Source organism: Parasteatoda tepidariorum, chromosome 6, assembly GCF_043381705.1.
Source record: "Parasteatoda tepidariorum isolate YZ-2023 chromosome 6, CAS_Ptep_4.0, whole genome shotgun sequence".
Classification (NCBI taxonomy): Eukaryota; Metazoa; Arthropoda; class Arachnida; order Araneae; family Theridiidae; genus Parasteatoda; species Parasteatoda tepidariorum.
Window position 1 is genome coordinate 21,782,753 of NC_092209.1, and position 14,502 is coordinate 21,797,254.

A 14,502-nucleotide genomic window follows, 5' to 3' on the forward strand; every position below is an offset into this window, starting at 1 on the left:
ATAAAAGGGTGATAAAAAGAATAGATGATGAAGAACGGAAATTTTTTCACTATAATCGTTTTTGAATTATTATAAAGTTGCTGATAAATTTAGATGCATAATTAAGGAACCTTTTTATTATTTTTTATTTTTCTGTTCAGCTTTCACGATTGAAAATGTGAAAATTTCCCCTTTTATTTTCTAAGACAAAAAGGTATTTTCACTCTTATATCTATTATACCAAAATATATTCGATAATTTACTTTTTGAAAAATTATGTTTTATTTTAGGAATGAAATTTGTTAAGATTAAGATTAAAAAATTTCTAAAACTGAATTTCTTAAAAATTTTTGTTAGAAATAGCATTGAAAAAGTACTTGAATAAATAATATATTTTAGTTATTTTTTAGTCTGCTGTTTGACATTTGACCTTTTATATTTGTTTAAGCTTTACATGGCTTCGTGGCTGTCCTTATGTTAAGTAAGAACTATACAGTGAAAGAATTGATATCTACATGAAAGAATCTTTGTCAAAGAATATAGAATGAATCATTTAAGAGAATTGCTACTTGACGGACTTGGCTTACTTGAAATAAAATGGAAAGAACAGTTGCTATCGTAAACAAATGCCACGTTTCAACAACCAATCAGGATCGAGATACCCACACTATGTTACTTGCTGGTATCTGATTGGTGAAATATTTTCTCCCGCTGATCTCTTTAAGGAACCCATGGAGATCAAAATGGTCTTCAGGTGGCGTAGAGCAGAAATCTCCACTTATGGACACTTCATCTCTCTCTCTGCACTTAGCATGCTTTCACCATTAGCGTGTGGATAGTCATTGGAGAATGGAGTACGTTAGTTTCTATATTGATTTTCAATCAGGTTAAACATTTTTAAATTAGGAAACTATATAGAATTGAAAACTGCATTTAACGTAGTTTTAAAAGAAAGCGTCATAGAAATTATTATTATTATTATTTCTGTTTTTGATATTTAAATAAGACCAATAATTAGAAAAGGGAAAATATCATAGTATATTTCCATACAACTGAGAAGAGGAAAAAGTCAAACAAATCTAGGCCCCAGGTGGCTTATTCGAGTGTTGCAATTACGAATTCTCACAGCCTGTTATTTATTCGATTGCGAAACAATAGCAGCCAAATGAGAATCAAATTGGTGGAACCTGAGAAAAACTCGTCAGTCTGGGTCTCGTTTGTATTATTTTCATTTTGTGACCAACCTAAGTTAACTGTTTACCGAGTTTAAACTTAAAACGTAAATATTTTCCTCATAAAAGCCTTATCTCTGCTTTGGATATACACAAAAATTGTTTTCGAAGCTTGCATAGAGATTTTTCCCTTTTCCAAATGTATACAAAGCAGAGTTTCTTACCTCTTTGCTAGCTTCGAAGATCATCTTACTTGTAAGGCAAACATAAACATTCTAACCGAAACAGTTAACACTAGAAGTATAGGATCGGTCATATTAACCGCAAATTAACTTCAGAGGCTATAAGTCCTAAAATAATTATATCAGCTTACTTGACTTTCGTGACTTTATCTAACTTTTTGAAATCTTCGAAATTATTAAAGTAAAATTTTATTGATATACATAATGAGTGCATAAAATGACGATTTGCTTAAATCGATCCTTGCGGTCAATATGACCGCTATTGAGATTTGAGTGTATTAGTAGATTCAACCCACTGTTTCTCCTCCATTATTTATCTTTATTTTATTTGAGAACATGCCTGACAAGTTCAATACTATACAAGTTTTTTCCTTAACCAAAAATCTCTCACCTGCTCGCTGTTGCTCTCCATCCCCTGGTAACTGCTTCATTTATTATCGATTATTTTTTATCAGATTGCTTCGAGGTATAAGCTTACAACCTGCTTATAAATGACTGTTGCCTTCCCAGAATGACATGCCAGAAAGGGTATTTTTTTTTTTTTTTTTTTTTAAATTTAACAGGGATTTGCAGCAGGGAAATCTAATAAAATACACAAAATAGCTCTTGCTGTTAAAAATTACGAAAGTTAAAAATTTATTCAGTACATGGGGGGAAGAAAAAGACTATTAAATTTCTAGCTTGGTGTGGAACTAAGGACCAAATATATTTTAACAATTTGATATATTCAGGAAAAAGTGAACGTGTCTTTGAGTTCCTTCGTAGGAACAAAATATTTCAACAAACAGCTTTTTACATCCTAAAAACTTGCTCACTCTATTTGGGCAAAAGGAGTTTCAATATTTGTCACAATTTGGCTGAAATATATAAAAATCCCACCAACTAGCCTTGCCCACCTTTTTTTCAAAAGAAATATATTCTAGTATAGGATCAAAAAGTTATTATTATATATCAATGTAAACATCAAAACAAAAGGAAAAATCAAAACAAAAGGACTGCATCTTGAACACTATACTTAACTATGGAAGATTTAACATAGTTTTTAATCCAAAAAATATCTCAGAAAAATAAAAAAATTTCAATGTCTGTTTCTCCATAAGTATTTAAGCTAGGTTTGCTAAATTTTATGCCATTATTATAAATAACCACTAAAGTAAATGATAAGAGTAACAAGCTTAATGCTATATTTTCTGGCATAGGGTGTTCAAAGACACCAGGTTCCGTTCATAATTCATTACTGGTCTTTCAAACCACTGAAAGCTTTAAATTTTACTGAAAAGTATGAAAAGTAACATGACACTGTAACAGTTACGAAATAAATCCTTTATGTCAAAAGCTAAAAGCGTTTGTTCCATTATTGTAGCGTACGGTACATGTGCCTAAAATGTTTCATTACATTAGCACAAATTAGTTTTTTTATGGCCTGCTTAAATTTTTAGTAAATGATAAAACAGAGTTAACAAAACTACATAGATAAATTATTTCTACTCCAAAAGGAATTAAATAATTAATTTAACTTTAATTAGTGAGTAAAATCTAAAAGCATTCATAATAGTTTTTAGTTCTTAGAATAAATAAATAAAATAAGAGGGCTGATCTACACTTAAGACTAATTTGTCTTTAGTCTTAGACATTTTCACATTCGAGCATTTTCTTTTGATAAGTTAATTTTTATCATTTAAAATATGTTACAGCTCCTGCTATGTATTATTTATTTATCATGAAAGATACAAAAATTACGCTGCGGGTGTATTACTATTGAGTTATATTGTGTTACAAAAACATCGATGTAAATACAAGATAAGGAAATAATCTAACAATATTTTTTGATTCATAATTCTATGTGCTGTAAATAACAAAAAGTAGTTAAAAGGATATACTAAACGTACTTAAAAAAATAATGAAGACGAATTTCAATAGCATTTTTTTTCTCAGGTTTTCTTGATCGATCATGCAAACTATTGTAAATCATCAAAGATAATTTTTCTCTTTTCAAATAATGAATTTTTCTTCTTTAAAATAATTGATTTTTCTTTTTTCTCAAATAATCAATTTTTCTATCATCAAACATCAAATTTTATTATATTATACACAAATAAAAAATTGACCTTGAACAATTTGGGCGAGTTCATTCCCTTTCAGACAATTAATATAATATTTTTTTCTCGATAAAAGAGTGTATGTGAATTATTCTAGCAAAATTTTAAGTAAAGTGTTAGTATAAATAAATAAATTAAAAATAGAGAAGTAAGTTCTCGGGAAAACACAATTGAAATTAAATTATCACAATTTTCTCTCTTTTGTAATTATCTCAGATGTGTGTGTGTTTTTTTTTCTTCCTCAGAAACCAGCACCTATCTTCATTTAATTTTTTTGATTTAGTTTCTACTGGTGGTAGTTAATCAAATTTAGCGACCCAGTAATCTTCAGTGTCAGATTCTTCACCTGACCTTTTAGGTTTTTGGTCTGCAATTTATTCAGAAACCTCCAGAAATGATTCTTATGCAAAATTTTCTGGCCAGGTGGCATCAGAATGAATATTTTATGATTGATACAATTCGGTTTTGCTACTACAATTTTCCGTCGTTGAGCAGACGATCAAATTTTGAGCTTACAACTATCCGTTTTCAACTTCATAGCCTTGTAATTTTGTACTCAATCCAGAAGACAAGGGGACATCTGGATCAAGGAGTTGGAAAAATTTGCCTTTGGGGAAAGCTTTTTGACAGAACTACCCCCATTTGCTCTACATAGAGAAGAAAATTACGAAAACCTTCCGAGGTTCACCTAACGGCAAGAGGACTCTAACCCATGATCCGTCTGCCACTGAGGACATTTTACGTCAGTACTGTGGTTGGTGTGAGCCTTTTGCCACTCTAAGTATCATGATAAAGACAACGCATACCAATATAGGTCTTAATACTTAAGGTACTGCAGTGATATATATTTTCAAAATATATTTCCTCTTAAAAACTGTTTTCTTTAAAAACCAGCAGAAAATAAAATAAATCCCATTAACCCAGTGGACTATACCATATTTTTAAATGCAGGCAATGTATGAACTTCGGTTAATGAAACGGTTTCAAATTTCACAGCTATAACTATTGCGTATTTTTGAATTGTCATTATGGCTTTTTCAGGTCTTTAAGCAACCAACATAAGGAGTTGAGTAGCAGAAGAATTTATGTGAAAATTTTTTTAATTCAGAAATGTCCGCTTTGGAAAACACAGAAATAACAGGAAGCTATAAAAAATATATTTCCTCTTAAAACCTGTTTCCTTTAAGAACCAGCTGAAAAGAAATTTAATCCCATTAACCCAAAACATTAGACCATGTTTTTAAATATAAGCAACGTATTAACTTGGGTAAGTTATATGGTTTTAAAAATCTCAGCTATAACTGCTGTGCATTTTTGAGCTGTCACTATAACCATTTCAGGTCTTTAAGCTACATAAGGAGCTGAGCAGCAAAATTGGCAATTTGTGAATTACGAAATATCCGCTTTAGAAAACACAGAAACAGCAGTAAACTATAAAAAAATATATTTCCTTTTGAAACCATTTAAAGAAAAACATAACTGCAATGCGTATTATATTTGTCACAGATAATTTAAAATTTTTTATTTGCAATAAATAAAATAAATGATACAGAAAGATATTTTAAAATTCTTTGATTACGAAAATTGGATGAAAAGCTCTTTTCATAGAGATAAACTTAGCTTAAGTATACATTTAATTCCTTAAAAAAAACATTCTCATGATTATATTTAGATAAAATTAAAAGCTTTCTGGCGAACACCAAAACTCAATTAAAATAATATTCCGCAGGCATTTTATTGACACGTATAACGCACTTCAACCCTTTTGTTACCAATAATTTTGATGAAATTTGTTCGATATACAATAATTTTTTGTAAGTATTTTAAATTATTTAAAACTCTGCATTGATTATTGTACATACCAGCATAAATTTCTTTAAATTAGCAGCTTTTTGATAACTTAAAACTAGTTAACTTACTTCGTTTTATGTGATACTTGTCTTTCTTAGCATACGAACACTCTAAGTCGTTCCGGAACGTTCCAATACAAATATTTAATAAATATTTTTTATAAAAATCACCGCTGTTCGTTTAATTTTTGAGGCCTGAAACTTGAATACAATTTCGAATATTTATTATTTATTTATTTTTTTAATGATGAATAATACTATAAAATTTTCTGGTGATAATGACAAATTTTCCAAATACTGTTTTGTGCTCATTATTCAGTATTAATTTTTTTAAAAAGCTTTTTTTTTTTTGTAGATTATAAAAAAAATACTAAAAATTGTGATATAGTTATTGGAGAAACTATTAAAGGTTACCATAATTTTCCCCTTTATGTGATGCAAAACTAGGGTAAACATAAAATTCACCTATTTTAGTTTACTGGCGGCAATCACGAAAGTACTCAATAAAGTGTTTTCTTTATTTAGTTTAGGTTAATAGAAACCATAGAATTTATCTAATTTTCATAGTATTAACTAACGATGATAAAGTTTGAATCATAAATTACATTTTCAAACTATTTATTTATTTAAATGTTGTTTCAATTTTGTAAACACAAACTAAGCAAAAAGTAAAAACAGAAAACAAAAAAAAAGCATTTTTTTTTAAAAAAAAACCTGGCATTTTTGAAATAATTATTTGTTTCAATTATATTTCAGATTTTGTATGAAGTGAAATAGTTTTGAAATTAGAAGAAAAAAAGTTTTTTTTCTTTAAAGCACTAAAAAAGAAGCTAAAGACTGAAATTAACACCTTTCGATTATTTCACGCTTACATCATCACTTACGCTTATATTATACATTTACGCTTATTTTTAATACTTCACATCTGCAAAATGATTAGCATTTTCCTACACATCCTGCTCTCGAACGATTTTATTTTGATAAATATAAATATTTAAATGTTTTACTTAGATTTCGGAATAAAAAAACAACAGAAGGTTTTTTCTCATCAAAGATTAAATAATCGTATCACACATGGTGCATTTAAAAGATTTGTCACATAGTCACAGAATATATATACCTTTGTCTCCATCTTAATTTTTACAAACATGGAGATTACTTTGTTTTTCATTGGCTTATTCACTGTTACTTTAGCTGAATTTATTCAGCTAAGTCCAGATCAGGAAAAAGGTAATTTTTTCTATCCATTTAATAAGCATTTTTGAAGAAAAAAAATTAGTTTGAAATAACATGATTTTATAAATATATTTCATTTTCAGGAAAAATTAAAATTCTTTGCGATTAGTATTGAAGTATTCAACATAGAAGAAGAATAAGGACACTATATCAGAGGGTAGAAGGGCACGAAGGATCCTTAGGAATTGGGATTATGTGTATTGGGTGTATACTAGGATGGGCCGAAAGAACGTTTTTAAATTCAAAATGCTGCATTACGGAGAAGATATCTCATTTAAAAAGAAGAAACTTTACATAAAAATCTTCAAATCGGTTGATATTTTCCACTCACGCATCACATTCAAAATTTAAAAAACAGATAAAATCGAACATTGTTCTCAAATTTTTTAATACAACTTTAAACTATGCAATTGTCATGCAATAGTTTTTTTATGTTTGATTGTAGGTTTAAAAAGGTGAATTAAGTTAAAATATTGTAATTATTTCAATGTATACTGATCACGTCCTGCTTTTAAGAAACACAAATTCAGTTTTTCATCATTCTGCTCTCTTGGCTAAATGCCAAAAGTGAAATAAGGTTACCAAAAGGTACATAAAGTGAATAAGGTTTACCAAAAGTGAAATAAGTTAAAATATTGTAATTATTTAAACGCAGATTATAAGATTATAGAAGCAAGATTATAAAAAGTGTATTTAGATTTATATTTTTATAACAGGATTTCTATGATCATTAAAAACTTCAAGTTGAAGTATCCCGATACTTTTAAGAATTTTTAAAAAATTAATTTAAATTTTATTTTTAGGATTTCAACTTATTAATAACATTTAGATACCTATACTTCAATTTTGAAATATGATTTAGTAGGTAAACTGTGCATTTCTCAGACAGCATCAATCTTGACTTTTTCCTGTTTTATCAGTTAGCAGTGTATTTTAATTTACCCACCTGGTCACTCACTACAGAATAGTATGCAATGCGATGATTTTAAACTACACACATAATCCTGCCATGGCGAACTATCTGGGTTTTAAAACTGACAAATAATTTAAATATTTAAAAAATTTTTTTTTACATTTTTAAAAATCACTAATTTGGCGACATTTTTCCACCTAGATGAAAATTATCAAATTTACTGCCGTATTCTTAGTTTGTGCAAATTTTTATGAGTACAGTTAATGCAGTATTGGAGTAAGTTTTTAAATACTAAACAATTAGACACAGACCCTTTTAATTTTCCAAGAACTATGACTTTTCCCCTTATTGATTCCACGCACTATTTTCGAAATAAGCGTAGACGATAAACGCTGGCATGAGGTATCTAAACTTGACCTAACAGTCATGGGTAACAGTTGCAAACTCACAGCAGTTATAAAAATAGAATATTATTCGCAAAAAAGCATAATTTCATATTACGACACAGCCTTCGAAGAAGTACCTTAATGGATAATAACAATATAAACATTAAAATTTTAACTTGGCAAAGTATGTAAAGTGAGATTTAAATTGTTTCTTAAAAAATAGTTATAACATTAGATCTTAAGTAAATATTATATTAAGAATTATAAATTATATTATAAATTTAAATCCCATTATTAATTATAATTTTAAATTATATTATTAATTATACATTTCTCTAAAGAAACTAGTATGTAAGAAAAATGCTTGGCACAACAAATCATCTTTACCTAGACCGTCTAGAATGTTCTGACAAAACAGTTCAACTAATTATTGTTTATCATAAATCTAATTTATGTAACATCATGCATTAAATTTTATTTTATAATCGTTGTTGAACAGCTTACCTAATTTTAAGTTTACTACTATCAATGTTCAAATCCGTAGCGTTGTAATTTTGACCTAATACCGACCTAATACTTCTGGATCAAGTACAGGGAGAAATTTGAATTTATCGTGGAGGACTTTTTAATGGAACTAACCGCTCCTGAATACTGCGCCGAAGAAAACATTCCGAAAAAAATCTTTTGCGGAATACTATGGTACAATTAAAAGCCTGTGTAATAAACATATTTTTTGATTCATTATGTTTCAGTTGGCAAAAAATTTCGTGTAAAACTTGCCTTCTAAAACCTTTTCAATTGGCAAAAAATCAAAAAATTTGAAGTAATTCATGTTTTACCTATAGAGTGTGCCACTATTATACATAAAAATAATAAAAAATTTTTAATTTATTTCAATTACTTTTCAAATCCTAAAAATGATCATAAGTTAGTATAGCATATTGATAGTATAATTTTAAATAATATTAAAAAATTAAATACAATTTTGTCGTTTTTTAAAAATTTTGAATGCGATACGCGACCGGAAAATATCAACGCAGTTAGTCATGCATTTTTCATGAAATTACAGTCAAACCCCGTTAACGCGAAATCGCTTATCACGAAATTTCGCTTAACGCGAAATAATTGTTAGGTCCCGTCGATCGAGTCTGAAGAATAGTGTTAATTAATTCTTTTAACGCGAAACCCAAATCGCAAAATACCGCTTAAGACGAAAAGAATTTTTTTCACTCCAAGTCAAAATTTCTTCTTTTACAAGAGTTTGGAATTAGTGTTTTGAAATTTCTACTCCTACCCTCGAATCGAGGTCCCATCCTTCCATAATTATCTCTTTTGATTGGTTGCTGCTATTCTGTTTCGGAATGTTCTTTGCACGTGCGTGGAAGGGGGTGGAAAGTAGTGCATAAGCACACATGATCGTGGTAGAGTCCGACTGTCAGTTGCCCTTGAAATTTCGTAAAAATGAGTCGAAAACAGCAATCCTTGTCCTTAGAGACTAAACAAAAAATTTTGAATGAAGTTTGTGATGGAATATTAAAGAAAACAGAGATCGCGACGAAATATGGAATTCCCAACAGCACGCTATCTACGATTATAAAAAATCGTGAAAAAATTGAAGTCGCATATGCTATCAATCAATTTGAGCCAGCTAGAAAGCGAATGAGAACAGGGGGAAATGAGGAGATCGAAGTAGCGCTTTTGCGATGGGTGCGTGAAGCAAGGAGTCAGAATCTGCCTTTAACGGGTCATGTATTGCAAGAAAAAGCAAAAGTTTTTGCGGATGCTCTCGGCGTGACAAATTTCGCATCTTCAAACGGTTGGTTAACACGATTCAAAAAGCGTCATGGAATTGTGTGTCATAAAATCTGTGGCGAAGAAGCAACTGTAGATAAGGAGACTGTGGAATCATTTTTGTCTGAAAAGTGGCCTGCTCTTAGGAAAAATTACGCGCCACGTGACATTTTCAATGCTGATGAAACGGGACTCTTTTTCAAAGCATTGCCCTCCCGTACATTGAGCATTAAAGGAGAAAAATGCTCCGGCGGAAAATGCTCTAAAGAGAGAATTACTGTTTTGGTCGCTTGTAATATGGATGGGACCGAAAAATTGCCCTTGTTTGTCGTAGGTAAATCAGCGAACCCACGTTGTTTTAAGAACTTAAAAACTTTACCCGTTGTATATGCTTCAAATAAGAAAGCCTGGATGAATAAAATGCTTTTTAAGAAATGGTTAACAGACTTGGACAGGAAACTATTTCGGGAAAAAAGAAATATTTGTTTGATGCTTGACAATTGTAGTGCTCATAATGATATTCACGGACTAAAAGCGATTAAATGTGTTTTTTTACCTCCTAACACCACAGCAAAACTTCAGCCGTGCGATCAAGGTATCATTCATAGCTTGAAGGTGCAATACAGAAAAGAAATGGTACGCAAGATGATCCATTGCTTTGATAATAAAATTACATTTTCTGTAAATCTATTAGACGCAATGAGATACTTAAAATGTGCTTGGAACAATGTTTCTTCTGAAACAATTATAAACAGTTTCAAGTGCGGTGGGTTCACAGATGGAAAAGAAATGAATCTTCAAGAAATAAGTGAAGCAGAACCAGAAACGTTGACTAATTTGATCGAAGAAGCGGAAAAACGCGGGATTCTATCAGCCCCTTTGTTCAAAGACTACACCACTATAGACGAAGATTTGCTAACATCGGATATAACCACCGATCAAGACATAATCGCTGAACTATCGGCGAAAAATGATGATGTCGACATGGATACAACTGATGAAGAGTCCGATATTGAACAAGAAAATCCAGTTACTTTAAATGAGGCGACATGTGCAATGAAAGTAATTAATCGTTTCCTCATGCAACAAGAAAATGCTATGGATGCATTAGATAACTTAGAACATATAAATGACTTTATTAATAAGTGTTATCTTAAGAAATTAAAACAGAAGTCAATAACTGACTTTTTTCAACCTTGATTCCGTAACGGATAAATAAATTCGTAATTTGGCGTTCAATTCACTTCATTATTTCTTCTCCAAATTTCAAGTTATTTTTAAATGTTCATTGTTTTTAGTATTTTTAATTTTATGTTAAATTCACTTAAATTTGCAATATGTCTTCATTAGTAACTTTTAAGAACTGTAATATATAAGTAATTGTTTAGTAGTTCAATAATTGTTGACTAGATGCCGCCACTACCTAAACGGTTAACACGAAATTCGGTTAACACGAAAAATTTCGGTGGTCCCGACGATTTCGTGTTAACGGGGTTTGACTGTATAACGATTTATTTAAGCCAAATGCGAGTGAATACTTCGTTTTGTAGAGGTTTTATAGATTATTTTTCTTTTTCCATAAAATAACTGTGATTCAAGATAACAACAAATAGATGTTACGAATTTATCGTTTTGGTATTATCTTGGTACTATCTCACATAAAGACAGATTTTATTGATCTTGAAGATTTGTTAATATATATTTTTTTTAAATGCTTTGAGTGCTCTTATTGCGGTGCTTTTGAGCTTCGCAAATTTGGCCTATCTTTCATTCTGTCACAAGTTCACTAGATACAATAAATTAAGATTTGAACATCTTAATTATATGTTCGAATCTCAATTTTGTAAAGTGTCTCTCATTTGAAGGAGAAATTTTATTAAACATATTTTTCATTTTTTGTATTATTTTCATTTAATTTAGTTCGAAATAAGTGAAAAATATTAGTACTTTAATAATTTATGGTTATGAAACACAGCATGAAGCACATGCGTCTTTCTCTGAGTCACTTCCAAACAATAATGTTTCAATTTTGCCCTTTTTCTTATATATATATATATTTTCAATACTTCTCTACAAAATATTCTTCTCCAGTAAAAAGAGTTGATAACGGATTCTTGAGTTATATTGGATTCTAACCAATTATTCATCTTTCATTGATTACATTTTACATCAGCACTGTGGTTGGAGCGAGTCGGGAGGAGAATTCGTATCAACCAGCCGCCACTAGGATTCGAACCCGAGTCTCCTCAATGGGAGGCAAACTTTTTATCCCCTGGGCCACCACGACTCTAGAAATATATTTTGTTGTAACTTTTTATATGATTATTTAATTGAATTATTAATTATTAATAGATTTCTAAATGTGTTTACTAAATTGCAACTTTAAAATTTCAGAAGCTACTTTGGCTCTTGAAAATCCTGATTTATATGAGGGTGATATAGCTGGTATTGATGGACCTTTGGTAAGTATTGTTTTATAATTAAATAATTGCATTTTTTTAAAAACAAAATTGATCTAATAATTTATATCATCTACAAAAATGTTAGTTGACAAAATATCTTTTTATGAAAAGTATTAAATGTTTCACACTATTGTCTTGCTGTTCTCCTTCAATATACTTACCAAAGTTACGTCTTGGAAAAGATATGAAAATAAAATTGCTTTTTGAAATTAAAGAATTAATGCTTTAAAAATAAAGTTTGATAAACCTTAGAAATTAGGGATTTTTATGGTTAAAAGTTCTACATCTTAAAAAAGTAATAAAATTCTAACATTTTTCGCCACAGTAAATATAATTTTCAATTTTTTTTTAAATCGAAAAATTATTTTTTTATGAAATAAAATTCTGTATTATCTAAAGAAAAGCAATTTAACATCAAAAATACTTTTACTATTAATTCTTTATATTTTTAGTATAGTTTAAATTTCCTATTGCATAAATTATTCATTTTCTTTAAAACAATTCTGAAGAAAACCACAATATTTTTCAATAAAAACTTTATTAAGGGCATTTTCAATAAAAGGATTTCAACTGTCATCGACGCAGTCGTTTTAATACATCAATTAATTAATTAAATTTAATAGCTAATTAAATAAAAATATACAGTGAAAATAAACAGAAAAAAAAATGTGTATTGAGGTTGTATCATTAGCACTAGATGACTCTGAAACAGCTGTTTAATAAAGCTTTTGTAAAAAGAAAAATAAAGCTTTTTGTAATTTTAATTACTGTCTACTTCGAATACTTACTGCTAAGTTTCATATACATATTAGTTATAGAGTTATTCAGTTTTATTATATAAGTAAATTAATAATAATTTTACATTTAATTAAAAATAATAAAAATTATATTAAATAATAGATAATAAATGTTAAAAATAATGTTACCGTAATAAATTATGCATTCACATTATTTTATCTCAATAGACTTAATTTCAAAGCTGCTAGTTACTTTATTGAAATCAATTTTAATTTCTTTCAATCACTTGGTTTTATTGTGTAGCTTCAAGTTATATTTGTTATTTTTAATAGGATATTGAACGAAACGCTATCACTGGAAACAGGTGGAGATGGCCAAATGCGACAATTCCTTACGTCATACACTCTTCTTTAAGTAAGATGCTGATTTATAAACAAATTCAAATTCTCTTTTAAACTATTTATCTGTCTCATTTACTATCATAACTGCAATAGTATCCTTTTATATATATATTTTATGAAATAGTATAGATTTTAAGTTTTGTAACCGCACTGTTAGAATTTTAGTTCTAAAATGAAGCTAAAATAACTGGCAACAGTTTGTCTACCCAATTTACTTGAAACATTACGGTTAGGAACCTTTTTTTAGCTTTACGGGTGTGGAAATGTTTAACGATTGGTATGGTTAAAATATTGTGGAAATTAATTGTGGTATGGTTAAAAAATATAAGGATTTGTAACCTTTCACTTCTAGCATGGTTTCCGAACCGTAAAAATGAAATCTAACTGGGCATTGGAGTTACATTGAATTTAGGTTTTGTTAGTCTTTTAGTGAGGTAATGGACCTTGTAGTTAGATTGTATATGAGTTGTTTTTGCTTAAGTGAACCGTGGAATGTATCTGAACTAGTTAATTTAGTGGTGCCACCTAACGTTAATGAAGGGAAGTACTAGCCTTAATGCTGCAAAATTGCTGACACTCCTTTTTAAAACATTTCTAAGCTTGTATCTGATAAAGATAAATAAAGAATTTTTTTTTCTGTTGCTTCATTAGAGGCCTAATTGTATAAGGATTTATTCTATTTCTTCAGTATTAAATTTAAACAAAGTAACTAATGCTCTTATATATAGTTAAGATCATATATCGGCAAATTTAGTTACATGTTTCTTGATTAAGCTGAAGTGTTAAAATAAAAATCTCTTTCTCTGACTGCGTTGATGTTGAAGACAAATTTGAATTTATAAACATGGTGCTACAAATTCACTCCGTAAATTCAGCAGCTGTGCCATGCACCTATTGCTATAATATTATTTGGCAACTCTTGTAGGGTTAGGCATCCGATGATGGAAAATAAGAAAAGGAAATCATCATATTTATCACATAACTTGGCTTTCAGTTTTAGAAGAATCGATATTCGTCGCCTGTAAGCTTAGTTGGTGAGGATAAATTTCTAGTTATGTAATAGCATTAGCTGGAAACAGTAAACAAACGATTTTTAATAGTTTGTGGTTATGTGTCTGTTTTGGTTTAAGGTATCCGACTACCTTAAAAAAGAGGATTTTCACAAAAAATCACTTTTTTATTTTATTGCTTTATAATAATGCCCAATTTTTCTAGTTTTAAAAACTAGAAAAA

The 14,502-nt window shown here is 29.3% G+C and overlaps 1 protein-coding gene across 1 annotated transcript in view; it reads left to right on the plus strand.

The window, feature by feature from the left end:
• Window positions 1-6,446: 6,446 nt before the first annotated feature.
• LOC122272378 (astacin-like metalloprotease toxin 5) overlaps window positions 6,447-14,502 on the plus strand; it is a gene marked incomplete in the record, with an annotated part of 13,673 nt that continues 5,617 nt past the window's right edge. The window contains 3 exon segments of the mRNA XM_071181695.1: window positions 6,447-6,572; window positions 12,063-12,130; window positions 13,201-13,282. Coding sequence (XP_071037796.1) covers window positions 6,491-6,572; window positions 12,063-12,130; window positions 13,201-13,282 — 232 coding nt within the window.